Consider the following 17,990-nt stretch of genomic DNA (forward strand, 5'->3'; position numbering starts at 1 on the left):
ACAATAAAGACACTCACACAAGTGAAACTCGTCATAATATATTTACTTCATTTAATTATAAATTCAGGGCGATACGTATCATAGAAGAATCAACATTCTTCTTCGGTACAACGAAGGCGCAACTTCGTTCGTATACTTGTTTACACATAAAATATCGACTCGTATGTGTTTCGCTAGGGTTTAAATTCTAGCATTTCATTAAGTTCATCCTGAATCTGGATCATTTTATCCCCCAAGCTGAAAATGCTACCATTGGTCAAATTTTGAGCTAAGAACGCTCCCGAAGTTACTTCATCTCCCTGAAATCAAGAGTAAATCACAATTAGAATAAAGCGACGAGTAACTCACATCGAAGTGGTTGAGTCAGTAAACAATCATGTATGTGAACTATGCTTAAGTATTTCAATGAATTTAGCTTCCTATAATTGGCACAAACCTGCATGTTTCGTAAGATAAGTGTATTATTTTTTGTGAGAAAGAGATAACCATCGTCCTCCCAGGTTTTGTTTTTTTTCGTCTGAGGCTTCGCGTACATTACGGCGAAGCAGCGTGAATCACTCGCTAACGGGGTACGTGCTCGTTTTGGAGGATCGGCCTTCACGCTTGGCGCCACCCTTTTAATTCCACCTAATCGACTGCCTTAACGCAAAAAGAAGAAATGGTTTAATTAACACTACTTTCCAACGGTAATAATCCGCATCTTACCGATCGGATTTTGTTTCACTTTCAAGCCAGAAATAATCAGAATAGTCTTATAATAATGGCTTGTATGGGTGTGAGAATAATGATCACTGTACGCAGCAACTAGGTATAGAAGGCAACCATCAAACGCATGACTTCAAACGAGGTCTGCCATGTTCGGCAGAGCCAATAAGGCCATTTGACAGACCAATATCTTATATTTCCATGTTCTTGCCATCTAAGTTTTATATTTATATTTTAATTCAATCCATCATGAACCTAGCTTTTGTTGATGGTATAGGCTAGGGATGATTACTAAAACTGTTATAACTTTTTTTCGAAACCTCTATTAAAGCTTGGCATACCCGGTTTTCTAAGAGGTTGAGGTTTCAAGTAGTGAGGTATCGATTGGTCATTGTTGACCGACTTCGAAATTCCAACTTCGATAGTCGAGGATGCGATCGGTTTTGAAGTATGATATCCGCCGAGTTTTGATTGGACTTCCGGAGCACTTAACAAGCGAATTACTTCGTGAGTTGTCCGGCGAGCCTTTATCTCGCCAAAGATTTGGAACATAGTGTATGTAGACGGTAATTATGCCACACACCTTGGCGCATCTCTCAAAGGACACAACAAAGTAATGAAAAATCTGATAAACGACAAGCAAAATCGAATGTAGCTGTTTCCTCCTACCCACTGTCGAATCGTGAACCGCTCGATAATCTAGATCTCGCATTAGTACCGTTTTGATTATGCGCGTTTTTTCGAGCAACACAAATAGAATATTTCTCACATACCTTGTGGTCAGTATAAACTTCATAATAGTAAAAAAACCATTAAATAAACAGGAAATTGCTTTAAATATATATAACACCATCTATTAAGTTGGATGCTCACGCTAAGATCTGACCGAGTGTAGAAGTTCTTATATTTAGTAAAAGTTCAATTAAGTCTCAAGGTGTTTTTATTTCAGCAACTGCTTTCACAAGTCTAAGTTTCTATCAGATGGTATTTCTTCAGTTAAGAATTACGACTGCAAATTGTTACCCACACCGCGACATTACGTACCCTCTCCCACAAATTTTCCTCCTCTCCACACGGTGCGAGCCGGACTCCAGTCGTGTTTGAACTTCCGTGGCGGGAGCCTTACCCCAAGTGTTTCCTATGGACGAAACGGCGTGCTTGTGGCAAACACCCAGTGCACCATGTAGGCGCTACCCCGCAGATGCATCTTGTTACATAGGCGACTCCATACCTTAGTTCCTCGGATACTGTGTTGTGCATATACGCATGCGTATATGTAGAGTGATATCGTGCGGCTCTGAAAAAACCATTGTGCTAGCGAACTTCCATTATTATCCTAACCGGGTAAAGTGTGACAAGTTTGAGAAGAAGCTTGACGTGCGGTGCCTTGTGTGTGAAAAGCAGGAGAAAAGTGTCTGAGGTGAGTTAGAAGCGTGTTTACTGTCCAGTGAGTGCTGGTTGACCAGAGAGATTGTTTCTTCGTTGCATGACGGCATAACACAAAGGACTACATACGCCCTTGGATAGGTACAAGAAATTGTGCTCGGTCGGTAACAACGACAGAAAGCGATCTTCAAGAAGTCCTATTCATAAACGGAGCACTAATCGTGTATATAACGGGAGCGCGCGAACTCTTTCGCGCGTTATGACCGCCCTTGTGAAACAGGCGGCGTACACCGCCTTGACAGCGCCGGCTTCTCGATCTCGGCGGCTGCTGTGGTTCGCGATAATTGTCAATTTCGCGCTCGTCGTCGGATGTATAGTTCGACTCTACCAGCAGCATATGGAATTGCACCGACTACGCGACGCCGTTGGCTCTTTCTCACTCGAGCAGAACAAGTTAGATACGTTGGCCGTCACGCTATCGAGACGCGCACGTGAAACCCCGACTGGCTGTACGTGTCCCTCTGGCCGACGAGGTAAGCGAGGCTTGAAGGGAGATAGGGGCGAACTTGGGCCTCCAGGTCCTCCCGGAGAACCTGGCAGACCCGGCTTCCCAGGGGCGATTGGAATCGACGGTCCTAGAGGAGAGCCCGGACCACCAGGTCCCAAAGGCGATAAAGGTGAGTCCCCGAAAATAGCAAATGAAAAATAATAATACAAATGGTTATTTTGTGTCGATATGAAACTTTGATTAGGTTATTCATTAGTTGTCTTTAATTGCCAATGTAAAGCTATTGATAAACATTGCTTGCTGAACGGAGGTACGGTTGTCGATATAGATGAGTATCATAGAAGGATATGTATGCAGTTTTTTAGAAGTAATTTTACAGCTCGTAATGGGTCTTAATGTTTTGACGCAGCCGTGAATGTTTCTTTTCCTAGAGGAGAGTTCCACTCTGTTTTTTACCGCCGTATTTGTACATATACAGCTGAAAGTATAGCGTTCTCTCTACGCTCAAAGCATAAGCCTTATTTACCCCAGCTATGACATACGGGCAATTTCAACGCCTTCAATCTTCAATATAAAGAAAAGGAATCTCAGTGACTGGTTGTGTGGTGCGATTAAATAAAGCACACGTGTTGTGATGTGGACTTCGCGATGAATACACTGCTGCTGAATTCATTCGCTCACTAGTTGTCGAGAAGATCGATGGGTCTGCAATGGCAACTTGCTATAATCTAGCTTCGATAGGCGGCTGTCGGAACACGTGACAACACCTCTATTTAAATCTGAATCAGAGGTAAATACTCATAACGAGTGGTGTTTTTGGTTGAAATTTTTATCCAAGCAAGGCGTACATCACAGGCTTATCCATGGCTCTTTTAGTGGTAGTATGGTCATGCTCATGATATATTTCCTTTCGTTAAACGATGCAAACGAGCGGTATTCACGACAGTTCCACGTTTCCCTTTGAACGGGACATTTCTTCGGCTATATGTCTGGCTAAATTCGCTCGATGCAACCTTTGTTACTATGGCTTTATCGGAAAATTCGGTAAAACAACTTAATTTTTATATGAAAATCACAGATCTGGAACTACAGCATTGCCGGCTTTCAATGGGAAAGTTAAGCACGACCTTAATTTCATGTCGGGGTATAAATTGGTCTCTTCGCTTAACCCAATCCTGTGCGGATTATGGGCTGAAATCGAAAAATGTTAGGTTGCTAATAACATCTAAAGAAAAATGAAGCCGATGTTCGGCCGAGGTACGCCAACTCCTACGCGCATTTCTTGTAATACGCTTCGAAACCTTTTCCATTCCTGCCTGAAGAAGATTTGATCAGTAGTTTCTGAAATGTCACTAATTCTATCTTTACAAGTCAGTCAGCGCCTGCAAACCTCAATAGATTTTACGACAGACTCATGAGAGGGTATTGTGTACCAGCCCACTAATTGCAGATTGATATCTGTATTTTTCGACCTGTTTGATTGCTTCTGTTAAAGGATTTATATTTTGTAGTTCTCAATTTTATAAAAGTTATTTCAATCTAGCTGAGTCGTGGGCTGATGACCGGTTGAATTTGTATTGTCTTCCAATACGGACTGAATCATAAAGTTATATATTATAAATGTAGAATTAAATTCTCTATTAAGTTATCGAACGAATTTAAGAGGCATACGAAGATTCGGTTTAATACAAGATGTTTGCGCGCATTAAAAGATCACTACGGGACTTAGTAGTAATTACATGCACTATACTTATACACCCCTAAGTGGTTTGGTATCGATCGACCTCTGCCCTTTTATTTCAATGGCTTTTTGTGAACCATCATGTCGCAATATTTAACCACAGCCATAGCGTAACGTTATGACACTCGCGCATCGCACGATGCATCGATGATCGCCTTATGGCGTAACCAGTATCAGTAAGCGTTATTCTCGGCGGAGGGCAAATAACACATGAACAAATCGTAAGGGACAAACTACTAAGTGATTAAGTTACGTTGTCCAACGGCTGCCTAAAAATAGAGAAGTAGAATAGAATCGAAACGACCGGCCCATCCCGACTAACAGACCCGCTATATAAGCGATACCAACACATTCGGTGCCACGGTGGCTTCTAAACTAACTGCGTGCTTTGATATTTGCGAGGGACATGCGATAGATCGATGTAGTCATGATCAATTTAAATTGTTAGGCCGTAGCCGGCAAAGAAAACTATACTGAGACTGAGGTAAATTAATTCCACGAGGTCCTTTAGGTGATTAAGCGATAATATGCTCGGCTGATATTATATATATATCTACGAAATCTCTCGGGGTGTCTTCATTTTTATTAAGCAATAGATTGAAGATAATGTAATGCATTATACGTTGAACGAAATGACCATATCTCAGTGGTGATCTTCTTTTTTTGTAACTCAATGTGAAAATGAATGAATGTCGTTCATTCAGTTAGCAAGCCCCTCGTTAGGTGACCTCAACTATCGGTTCGTAAACGCTACGTTGAATGTTCTCTGTATGTAATTGATGCTGTACACAAATTTATGATGGCAGTATTCGACATAGTTACCGATAGAGGCAGCAGTGGCCTGACTCTGTTCGTTCCGCTTGACATATACATGGGTGATTTCAATCATAGACAAAAGGTCGAATGGGTTTACAATCAATCCTCTGCGGATGAAGAACTCACGATCGGTGCAGAAATACGAAGAACAACGGCGGCAACTAGGAAAACGCATCATGGGAATTTTAATGAAAATTTTCCGCCGGAAAAAGACAAATGTCCCGAGGAAGAGATCGACGCCCGCAAAAACGTCTACGATTTCATCCAAGGGGTAGCAAAAACAACGACGGCTACATTCATCGCAGCTATTGTATTAGCACTAGCAACTAAAGGAATCGCAACGAGATTGTGGAACCCTAATGATTGTCGGATCCTGAGATGTACGGTATTTGACTCAGTGTATTTAGCGAGACGCAAACCTAGCCATCTCGCTAATGTCTGTGTGCTTCCCCTCGCTTAAGTCAGTCCGTTTGTCGGACAAGTACATGTTTCTGATAAGCTGCCATGCTTTGAATGGTATGACAGCTAATGACGATTGGGTCAGGTCGGAGGGAGACGAAACAACCAAAATCGGGTGTTATCAATGCTGAACGTAGCCGTAAAAAGCAACGACATAAAGTGGGTACCCCATTAGAGGTGGATGTGTTTAAGTACAAGCAGTGGAAGCTATGTTTGAGGTCTTAATGGGTTGCTACTAATCTGCTAAAATGATAGCAGACAGCAGATTTTGCTGAGAGGCTAGATTGTATTAGTGAGATGCAGGGCTATAATTAGCAAGTAACCGTGTCTCGACAGAATTTTAGTCCGACAATGATAACGCGAAACATCTTTAGGAGCAATGAAAAGTCGAGGAGATAATACAGAATGAGCCGGAAATTCGGGGGGATCGCTATATTGTCCCTCTTCGTTATATGTACGATGACAGTAATAAGTATCTTTCAAGACTGAGCCCAATTAGCAGGTTTTAAGGTGCCTAATGAAGCGGTAGCTATAATTCACGCTGACCTTAAGAAAGGTGTAAGGATATATTCGTAGCTATTTAACGACAGTGACATGGTTTAGCGCAAGTGATTGCATACGATAATTATATACACGGAACGTGACATTCGATCATTCAGCGGAATCAATGGTGCTATTGCAAAAAGGCCTCATCGTAATAATTTGTGCGTAAAGAGAGCTGGTAGAAATTGGTCCTTACTTGGACCAAAGAGTAATTGTGATTTTTGAAAGTTTCTAGGGAAGACAATTTTCTAATGAAGCAAGTATTTATGACAATTAAAAGGCAACTTTGATTTCAAAATCAATCTGAGTTTTTCTCCTGTTTACGAACAAAATGGATTTCTAGTTCTTACAAGACAATAGTAAATCTGCCATGAAGTGTACAAGGAAAGGGAGTCACTGAAGGTATGACTTCTCATCTAGGACGGACTCTATCAAAATATTATTGAACAGAGAAAAAATTTGTTATATATAATATGTTTCATGACAACTTGGCGGAGGTGAAGCTTCGACGAAAAAATAGTTTTCCATTACGCAGTTCCTATGCGCACAATATTATTATTCAATCATGATAGACATTATCATTAAAACGGAGTGAGTAACCATTAAACGGCCGTAATCTACTTACGTACAAAAGTATCATGAAATCACATTATTATCAGTAAAGCTAGTAATTTCGCTCATTGGTGCCGACGTTGCTGGGGCTTCTGATGTCTGACTAAATAGGCGTCGGTTGCAGTTCCTCCGCTTTAATGGCCGCCAACGGTTCGTGGCTATGACGATGTAAAATCCGTCGTGACTTCGTTGATGTCTGCCAGCTGTAAGAGACAAGTTGGCTTCTGACCATCGGGGGGTCAGGTCTCGTCTGCGTACGAACGAGACTTCCCGCATCCTTTGGTCCGTAGTCGGCGTATTCGACATACTATAATAACTTAGCTGAATGATCCTGGTCTTCGTAAAATACCATTTTCGTCTAATGGTCAACCTTAGCAATACACGGGAGGAAAGCCGCAGGAGATAGTATGTATTTATTTACGAGTACCAGCTTGTTTGCGGCAACGTTGAGCTGGTGTTGGCAAATGCCGGAGAGAGTGAAGTTAGTTAGCAGCCAGAACATAACAAGGTAAGGCCATCACCTGACTTTACTAGGGCTAAAGCCAATCAGCTGGTGAGTTGCCTACTGAATTAGCTGTTGGACGGATAATGGTAACGGCTGTGTCTTTCTCGACGGCCTTTTATGCCTATTTCTCAATAGGCCTGTTTGATTTGCTGCTTTTGTTTTTCAACTAGAATACACACGCCCTTTCTTTGTTCCTCTCTCTCTTCCCTTTCTTTTATTGTCGCGTCGGGCAGGAGTACGCAGTTCACACATGAAATTTGTAAGGAGTTTCGATAGTGCAAAAACGTTCTATTTCTATATTGTTTTGTTTGTCGATTAATGCTGTTACTATGATAGATCGTTAAACGTAAATTGCAGTAACAGCAGATAGTAACTTCATTCGACTAATTGGAATAGAGAAGAGGTAGCAACGATGGGTAAAAAAACCTATGCATCCTATTCAAAATGATGTGACCCCGGTTGCATCATGTTAAAGATGTGAGCTTATTGCAACTACTTACTAATGGTAACTTAGTAATGTTGCATTTGAACGAACATTTCTAGCGTATTGCGCTAGAGAAAGATAGAAATATTCGAAAAAAGTAACGCTGAAAAAAAATAGCTTATTTCGGTAATTTTGTACCACAATTTAATGAAAACCGGCGTTTCAATAAAGGTCTAAAAATAATCATTGATTATAGAAAGCCACACTTAGGCACTTGAATTGGCTAAAATAGACTTCATAGATTCCGGTTCATACTTAGCTTTGGCAACTTGAGCGCACCTTAATTCACTAAATAATTCTATCTCTGTCGCTTTTCCTGATAACGCAATGCAGTTTTATATCATATACAATACGTTTTCGATGACAATTTCTAAGCAGCTTGTTTCCCGTATGCTATACCCTATAAAAAGGGCGGATGTTAACTAACACTCCTACCGGACAGACGCGTAAAGCATGCCAAAATTTAGAAGGTCTCATCGGTAGGTTTTTGTTATTTTTTGTCCATAAAGTTCGTATAGTCGAAACCCGACAACGCAACGAAAAGACGCTGCATGTGAAGTTAGCATGACGCTAGTCGCGGCCTCTGAAATCGTTTGTTCATTTGTTTTCGTTCTCAAAAACAAGCACGACTTTGTTCTCGCTGCTTCTGCGATTTCGCGTCTCTCTTCCATAGATTTTTTTTATCTCGTCTGCGTTCGGTTCCGTTTATGTCGCGTCAGAGAGAAATATGTTTTCGGCTTGTCTCTGTTATTGCTACTAGTATTATTGGACGGGTTTCCATGGGTCTTAGGTCTGTTGTTCACCGTCGAAACGTTAGTAGTTCCTTTTTTTTTCCGTCGTCATTCAATAACTGTTCCAATGCGCTAATCTCGATCTGACGCTCTGGCTGACCGTTGTTCTATATTTGGCGTTGGCCTACAACGAGCAGCTCTGTTGTTGGGAACGGATGCGACCGTGAAGATTTTATTTCGTGTCAAATTCAATTGTTGTGGACAAGGCGGTCGTCAATCGCGCATTCACCCGCAGGCGTCTCCGTGTATGATGACTGGTCGTCCCATACAACCATCAGATACACCGATTGCTCTGATTAACTACTATCTTTTTGTATGTACAGTAAAGGTTGGACATCACTAAACCGGCATTTTTGTCCTCGTGCGTAGAATCTGATATGATCAAACACAAGGGACACCTTCTGGACCTCGGGGAGCGCCTCAGCAGCCGATACTATTTTGGGACGTGGATGAGACACGATGACGCAGCCCAGTCAGACGCGAAGTAACGCAACCTCGGCATTATATACGCCAATGAGACACGGAGGCATTAAGCACAACCTTAACGACTGTTGTTTCACACCTTGTCAAATTAGCGGCCTCCCATATGGGGCGTCGCTCCTACGTTGCGGACGAGCTGCTAATCCAACCTGTACCGACCCGGCTAAGACAGATTACATTATACATAGAATATATTTGTAGTGAACCGTCTAATAGCACAGTGGGCTTTCTTTGAAGCTATACAACTGCTGAAAGGTCTCGTAAGTATGCATCTCCCGTAACTTCGTGCGAAGGGCTGGCTACAATCCAAGAAGGAGGGTCTCGACATCTTCATCAATACTTCTACTGAATCAGTCAGACCTCAACCGGTGGCAACAGAAAAAGGAAATAACTGGCGCTTACCGGCAAGTATATAATGTAGATTGTATCAGCTACGATCTTATTTGTGGCTGTACTTACAGCCTCGCGTGGATAACGAATATTAAAAATAATTTACAGCAAAAGTGGCTGTTTACGTTAAAACATGTTGGTATTCCGTAATGTGAGCATTCGGCTAAGCGTGTTTTGTTGTATATGCGCGAGATCGTACTTTTAAGTTAATTTAATTAAGACTAAATAGTGATAATGGTCTATTGATATATGGGAGGGTTAGTCGAATTACCAGGTTCTCACCTGAAAGATGAGCTTTGCCTTCACAAAAATGGGCCTATGATTGATTTCTTTTGCCGACATTATTTTCCTCTTTGATTTGGCATTTTGAATAGCACAGAATGCTATGTTGGCGACGACAAGGGTGCACCATGTATGCCTACTAGATTTTTTCACCAAGCCTCGTCCGCTACATCAAATGTCACCACCTAACCTCTAGGGGTATAGTCGAGTATAAAAAAAACTCTCTACTCGTATACCGAACATATAGAGGACACTGTGGTACAGTGGAAAAGAAGTTCGTTGCGATTTTTTCCAACGAATACGACAACTCTCGTCTACAATTCCTGTCTCGTGTGCCCCTGCAGAAGTGTCTGTTTGACCTAATAAATCCCAGAGGACAGTTCACATGTGGAGCAAGGGGCGCCAGCTACAACCCGCAAGCGTAGAAAAGAATTAGAGCTAAGCATATGGAGCAATCTATGAGTTAGAAGGGGTGGGGTTGGCTGTATGGGCCTAACGAGGTAGTATTACACAGTGCCCTGAGTGCCCTCTGGCTGAAAGTCGGCCATCGTCCAGCAGACCTGGTCCTGAGTCTCGACCATCCCTCTGTGCAGTAACCTCTACACATGTTGCTCCAAATCGCCTTTCGCGTCTGCACGTTTTCGATTGATAGCAGTGGTAGTACAACGATACGCGTTCTTTGACAACCAGGGGATATAACAGAAATAGAACCCCATTGCAGCGGGGCAGCCGCAAAGTACGCTGTTAGCAATGTCACCATATATATATATATATACCTTTCATATAGGTACAGCCGTATACTTAGCGGGCAGACAGTAAGGAGGCCAGCTCCGCGAGACAAGAGTTAGTGGCCGTGGTGCGCTGGTGTATCTTTTTGTACTTTTGCTGTTAGGCTTCGCTTGTCAGGCATCAGAAGGCAACGGCAAAAGAAACCCGTTGGAAGATGGCCTTGCTCTGTTCTTCGTTCGGGTTCCTGTCTTAGCAAAAATGAACGGGTTTTGGGGCTTTGGAGCAGCGAATGGGCAAGATCTCTGTACAGGAATTACGGTGGTACTTCATTTTGTCGTGGGAGGGATAAATGAACAGGAATAGACCGAGAACGGTCGACCAAGGAGCGGCTAGAGGCCACGTTTCGAGAAACATGCCTTTTCCGTTTGTGGCCGCCAACGACCTCCATGAAAGGCTGGCAACTTGTGTATGTAGCTCTCGTTCCCACTCTTTCTCCGTCTCTCCGAAACGACGACAACAATAATAACGACAATGGTAATGCTCCTCTCTTGTCAACAATCGCCAACAGGGGCTTCGTTAGGACTGGCCAAAGCAATTCAAGAAGGAAAGTCTAACGAATACAAGAGCACGTACATTCCAAGTTCTCTTCCACCTCCCACCCTCACACTGCCCTCTTTTGTGTCTTCGAAGCTCCTCTCCAATTTTTCACCATTTTGCGCAGCCTGACCGCCATCACCAACTTCTTCGTCTCGTTCGGCGGATGCTTGTTCTTTCTCTTCCCAGGAACTCTGTCTACATACATTTATGTCTTAATCCCCGTACTGTTACGCGTAAATTGTCAGCATTGTGGGCTACGATGTCAAATAAAAGTGAGAAGAAACGGTGTTCGTATTCGTAGAATGGTTATGAAGGCGCAAAAAATAAGGACTACATACTGCGATAATTATACGATAGAATGAACGTGAAAAGTTTGGGTAATAGAAGAAACGAGATGACTAGCGTGCCTTGATAAGGCTCACCGGCTACGAGGTACGACATTGTATTTATTCATTGTGGATGGTAGAAATAGCGCCGACGTTCTGACGGTGCTGTTTTTCGACCACGATCTGTATTTTGTTGTACTAGTAGTATCCAGGATTATAGCAGCTAAACAATCGTCTCCGAAAGAAATGTTCAGTCTTGAGGATTCGAGCGACACTGCATATCTATTTAGCAACGTCTACTGTGTTGGTGTACATGCAGTCCTATGCATATTAGGTTGTTTGATGCTCGACAAGGCTTTGCTGCGCCATGCTGGCAGGACTATACTTTATTTGCCCGCTTTTCATTTACTTTTCGCCCCCGCTCTATTCCACTTCCCCTAGTCATGCCCGTTTCCAAAAGTGTCGGACACTGCTTGCTACTGCTGCTGGTATTCACTATAGGATCGAGAATCTTTTGATTCTCCGAATTTCCGATTGAGATAGCTATGGAATACACGGCGGGAGCAGACGAAGCAAGGGATGACTACATCGTACCCTACCGTACATAATAGTAATACGACATGTTGTATTCGTATAGTCCATAGCCAGCCGCATCGATGTCCATCCATTGTTATGTCGATTTTCGTTTGCGAAAGTTAGAATTTATTCTATGTTTCTGCATGCTCTACCCTTGCCAATCACGTTTCCTCGAGCGCCCTATTACTTTTTTTTCGTTTACAACACGACATTACGCTACTTGTGGCATAAGTCATGTACGGTGACGGCCAAGCCGCAGGCCCAGCCGGAACAGAGCCTTGTTCCACTTGTGGAAACAGGCTCGGATGGCGAATTTGGCTGCGGTTTCGCGTCACGTTTCGAACGGAAAAGCTTACGCTGCCGCCGAGATATTCATGTTTTTCCTTGTACACGCTCCTTGTATATCTCCTTGTCTTAACATATACAATCTTTACCCGCGTTCCATGTTTCTTAGTCAGATAGCTTGCTACCTTCGTGAATTGGTGCACGTTATACTGACATTCGGTGAGTGACAGGGAATCCTTGTTTTTTAGATATTCTACTTTTGCTGTGGCGCCCTCTGGGGTCCAGATTGCTTACCCTATTGTCGTGGCTGTGTTCAAAATATAGTTGTACATACTCAGAATATGGACGCCAAAAGAATCTTAGGACGCATGCATACACACATCACACCCACGTTTACAGAACAATACAGAAATTCCAGAGGAAACGTATTTCATCTTCTGTAAACATTATTACGCAGTATCATGTGCTTTTACCACGTAACACGTCTTTGGAACTGAGTCATACCGTCGGGGGGGGGCTGAGACAATGACCGCAATATTAGAGGATGTAGTTTAGAAAAACGTGGAGATACGCAAATATTAATTCTTATGCAAATGATTCATATGTGCTACTGAAATTTTGTTCTAGGCCGATTTGGAACAACTTTGTTTGTACTATTGAATACACAACATACGTAAAAGTTATGGCACCGTTGCTTGCTTCTGGGTTCACTGTTAATGATGTTGAAAAAGATCACTACGAGGATGAAATCATACCTAACTATTTAAGTTTATTTTAATTTACGCGCGACCTCACAAAAACTTAATCTGTGTTGTACGGATATCTCTTTTTTAATGGCTTGAAATGGCCGGCTTAAGCCGCGCCGTGGGAGAAGTGACTAGACTGAACATGCTTTGGCGTATATTGTTTGACACTATGTATGTATGCATGTTTATTGTAACGCAAAAAGTGCATGTTTTTTTTTCTTTCTTTCTTTCTTTCTTTGGTGTGGTTATATCATTTCAATATTGTCCCGCTGCAGCGGGAACAAGATAAAATCATTTCAGTGTTGTGAGATAAAGAGTAGTCGCGACTACAAGCAGGATACTCGCCTGCAATTACCATTATCATCGTGACAATTTGTTCAGTAGCGTTACAGCAGATATTTATTCAGCTTACAGAGTGACTTGGTTGTGCATGACTAGATAATGGCCTCAGTCGCAGCTATGTCAAAATATTTAAAGCAGTAATAATCTTCTTCAAATAACGACTACAAGGGCTTAAAGGCACGACAAATTGTAGTATAGGTTAGACCGGCCGACTTGATCCCTACTCAACAAGGCTGAGCACTTCATCTAACCACTCAACGAAGAATGGTTACAATTTCAATCAGTGAAGTAGGAAAGGTAGCTTCGATGACCTTGTTGAATACCGGGTAACGACGCAGAGCGTTCTGCTGCTGAAAAGTCTCAGACAAGGGAGTATTTTCTGCTGCAACGGTCTATCGACAACACAAACGAGCACTCCGCTTTGACGATCGGCACCTTGCCGGTCGGAACACGGAGTGAGAAAGACCTCGGTCGTTTCTTCGCCAGAACTATGCCGATCACCCAATAGCGCTTGGTTCACAGGCTTGGTTATGCGAGATACGTATAAGTAAAGCGGCCAGCGGAGATGGCCTGTCGGGTAAACTAAGTCCTTTAGCGATTCTGCCTACCACGTTGATCTTCTTTTTTTTTCTACCTCGCTCTGAGATACAGCTAAAGTGAGGTGAGGCGACAGTGTCCATATACTCGACAGAATACATATGCGTATGCTTCGCGTCTGTTGTTGGTTTAAGATCGCACCTCTAGGAGGTGTTAGTGGTGGCGCTGAACCTAGTAGGGTGGTCCCAATGGATCTACGGGACTGCACGATTTGACATTTCAGGAGCCCCGTTGTGCGACTAACCGAACGAATATCATACATTCTGTAGGCAGAGGCGATCAGCAACTATAAGGTGTCTGATGAGTGCGTGCCTACCAGCAGGACCTCATGCATATCTAGCTAGTGATTCGTTTCCTGACTTTCACAGAACAATCCTGAACATCAGCCATCCGGAGCCGGCGCGGTCTCTTTAAATTCTGCTGCTGGAGCCACCGCTGATTTCGACGCCCGCAACTTTTTAAAACTTCCCGAAGTCCTTGACGTCTCTGCATAGTCCTAGCGCAGCTAAAATCCATTGAAGTCTTTGTTCAATTAATTGAAAGACATTAACATCTCGACTTTTCACTGCGCCTGAAAAAGATACAATGCCGTATTCTCAAGATAATGACGTCGATGCTGATACCGATAGTGGAGCGCAAATATAAAACAAACCAGGCTAGACAATTTAGTTTACGATCCAAATCGACGATTCGTTATCTTTTTTCCCCTTCACATTGAAACGTATAGTAGCCAGTGAGATGCTTGCCAAAGCATGCTTTGGTTGAGTCATATGCTATCGTATATTCGTAAGCCGGTGTTATTAGTATCTTACCTACGTACTACTACTACTTTACTTCAGTGGAAAACAAACACTACGGTACGCAAGGAATATTTCCAAAATAAATAGAAGTCTATTTTAAAAAACTCTAATTTACGAATACAAACAATAACAGCGAACAAATACACAATGCGAAATATCTTCCACGCTCGTGTGAATATATCCAACCAGGTCTCTTGAGGATTAGATTTAAAACAGACATTAGTTCTCTATTCAGCCCCTATTTTCGTCTCATTTTTATTCAGCTGAAATATTCGTTTTTTTTTTCTATTACTTCTGATCTCGCGATGCCTACTCTTAGACTATAAGTCAAATATATACTTATAAACCATGCAAATATGTGTATCACATTGTTATTAACGGGGCTGTCAAGAACTTCAGCAAGTGATTACGATCGCATGAGCCTTGGATCTAATAATGGTGCGCTGATAGCCATCTTCTAGACCTACTGCCTGAACGCATGCGACGCTAGGCGTAAACTGTGATCGGCGAATAAGCCTTGCCAGCAGTGAGCAAACGACAGAGATACCTAAACTCGATATTTAGCTCTCTCCGTTTTGCCTGTTGATTCTTTGGAGAGCTCCGGAAGCATACAGGCCATATTCCGGCCGCCTCTCAGATAGCATTTTTTTTTTTTCGCTCACCTTCTATTGCCTATTTGAGTTTGCCGCTTCTGATCGCAAGTCGTGGCTCATCCCGCTCGTCTGCCCGACCGTTCTGGGGCGACGGCGATGCGCGATGTTTGCGTCCTCTATCACCTACTCAAATATTTATAGAACTTTATTTTAACAGTAGCAGGAGTACAGCAGTTGAATAGATTGCCACCGGATTTTGTCGGGATGAGCAAGATTTAGGTAGCAAGCAAGCTAAAATGTAAAAGCAGATGCATCTAGGCCGGTTAGCAATGGTCACAGGAAGTGGGTGCAATCACGGACAGAAAATTGTTCTATATGTCTAGGTGGAATAGGTCTAAAGTTCTGTATGTCTAAAGTGGAAGTTTCTACCTACACGGGCGCGGCTCTTCGGTTTTTCGATCCTTTTGTGCGTCCTGGTCTGGCCTGATAGCGTTGCTGGATTTGCTGCGTGTATGGACGAGATGGAATCATCGTAACGGACGAGGATAAATCGTCTAAATACAACTGGAATGAATTGATTCAACTGCATGCGCCGGATGATTAGAAGAAAGCTACTTTGATTATGCAGGAAGGAATTGGACGGTAACAATTAAGCAAAAGCTTGTCGAAGATACCTAACGATTATATAATTCTTGCAAATTCATAGGAACTGAGGCTTACATATGTGCCAAATAAAGTTCGATTCGGTAAGTTAAAAATAAGAATTAAGTAAACCAACTAACTAAGTTATTCTACTTGTGAGGATGTTGTAATATATATACACTTTTACAAGAAGCTAAGGAGGTGGAAAGCGATCTAAATCACGAAGCTTAAAAAAACTCGGTCTTCACGGCCTTTTTGTCTCCACGTTTACTTTATTTATAGATTAGGATCGGGTTGCTGTCGCCAGCAGCTCTGTTCTATCTGTCTCTCACCGTGCATGGAGCTTCTATTATGTACGGCCTGATCGTCTTGCCACCTCACCGCTCGGCCCTCAAAAAATTATCATCGTATCGGACGATTTTTGGCTTCACTATCGGAGAATCGTTGGTGGATCCAGAAGGTGATTCATCAGTTCAAAGATACTTCGAAGATCCCACAGTTAGCTTTTTCTTAGCGGGTCACTGATGGAGTCACGCAGTTTCTTATGGGCTGTGGCACACTCTTTAAGAAATAGCGGCACGTTGCCGGACTGCTAACGGGTTTGAGTCCTATCGAGTTTCCTTAAACAAAACAGACGATGATAGTTTAATGCGCTTCTGGGCAATTATTGATTTTTTATGCTCATTTTCGTTTTTGGTTATTTAACAATCTATTGACAGGAATATTCACACACACACGCGCGCTCCATCCAATAATATATGATATTATATGGCATTTGTGCTAGCTTGAATTCCTATGGAATGCATGCATCTAGATTCATTTTGAATGGGACCAGGAAACTACCACAGAACGACTAAAAACACAGATTATACAAACAGGGAAACGGATCAGTGATATTTCTCGGACATGGTGAATAGGTAGGAAATTCGACTTGGGACTCTTTGTCTGAGTAAATTCAATTCTTCTTGGTAGTCCTCCATGTGCCGGTTCGTTTTTGCTGCGTAAAGACCTGAGACCTTTTTTGAAAATACACTAGAATAAAAAAATACTTATGTCTGTATATACTTTATAATATATGTTTATTATCTCCCGTGCAAAGAAGTATTCCAGAGTGGACGCAATGCCCAGTAGCCAAGACTGTTCGCAGAGATGTATAGCGTTACACACAGTCATATGAGATGCCGGATAGATTTAGCGAGTCAACAGAACTACGAACCTGAAAATCCGAATGGTGATAACATGCTTGCAAAAAGAAATTAATTAATTAATTAATTTCTACGCTTTACCTATCCACAACACAAACGCAGATTTGAACCTCGAAATTGAAAAGTAATTATACTGAGAACACGTGCTTTAGAGACAGGCAGAGGAGGCTGAATAGCTCTATATCAACCGTGAGGATCACCTCGTTATCCTCGAAAACACGCCGACATCTCTCAAATGGTATCTATTAATTCTAGCATGGTGAATGACTCCTATGAACACAAACGCACAGGATAAGAAGTCCATTGTTTCCCATTGGAACATTTCGGGGCGGCCCACCATGACATCTGGGTAAAAAAAAAGACACATTCATATTTGTCTGCACTATATTAAAAGCTCGATACAGCAAGCCTCGATTGCGATATTCCAGAGCAGCAGTGAGGTCATTCAATATAATATATACGTTTATTCGTTCGTGACGGAATATCTGTGTGACGCACTATACGTGCGTGTAGACCATATTCAATTACGTTCGCGGGCCTCGAACGAATATCTTGATTGAAATTTATTTATTTAGATTTTTCCGTATTATTATCATTGTCATGGAAATGCAAGTGCGTTCCCAAGTCCGAAAAGCCTAAAAAAGCTGATCAAACAAAGTAACGAGGTTTTAAATAAACTGCGATATAGTCCGTTGTGCACCTGCACAGAAGAACAGAGGCCGGACGATACGTAATCCCGCCAAACCTCCCAAACAGCTCGTTCTATCCGGACACGCTGAGTTTTAATATAATCTTTAGTTAGACACAGCCATCTTAATTATCTTCCTTTAAATATATATATATATATATA

The 17,990-nt window shown here is 42.3% G+C and overlaps 2 protein-coding genes across 2 annotated transcripts in view; one reads left to right on the forward strand and one right to left on the reverse strand.

The window, feature by feature from the left end:
• Positions 1-22: 22 nt before the first annotated feature.
• Positions 23-1,390, reverse strand: LOC147757932 (uncharacterized). Its single transcript, XM_022794351.2, has 3 exons — positions 1,047-1,390; positions 437-639; positions 23-299 (listed from the first exon to the last, which is right to left on the reverse strand). The coding sequence occupies exons 1-3, from the start codon at positions 1,255-1,257 to the stop codon at positions 174-176; spliced, it is 540 nt and encodes a 179-aa protein (XP_022650086.1). The 5' UTR covers positions 1,258-1,390; the 3' UTR covers positions 23-173.
• A 385-nt stretch (positions 1,391-1,775) lies between these two features.
• Positions 1,776-17,990, forward strand: part of LOC111245063 (uncharacterized) — a 104,118-nt gene continuing 87,903 nt past the window's right edge. Inside the window, exon 1 of the mRNA XM_022792860.2 lies at positions 1,776-2,768. Within this exon, the coding sequence (XP_022648595.1) occupies positions 2,351-2,768 (418 nt within the window). The 5' untranslated portion in view covers positions 1,776-2,350. The remainder of the gene's footprint in view (positions 2,769-17,990) is intronic.

Source organism: Varroa destructor, unplaced genomic scaffold (assembly GCF_002443255.2).
Source record: "Varroa destructor unplaced genomic scaffold, Vdes_3.0 BEIS01000002.1, whole genome shotgun sequence".
NCBI classification, from domain to species: domain Eukaryota; kingdom Metazoa; phylum Arthropoda; class Arachnida; order Mesostigmata; family Varroidae; genus Varroa; species Varroa destructor.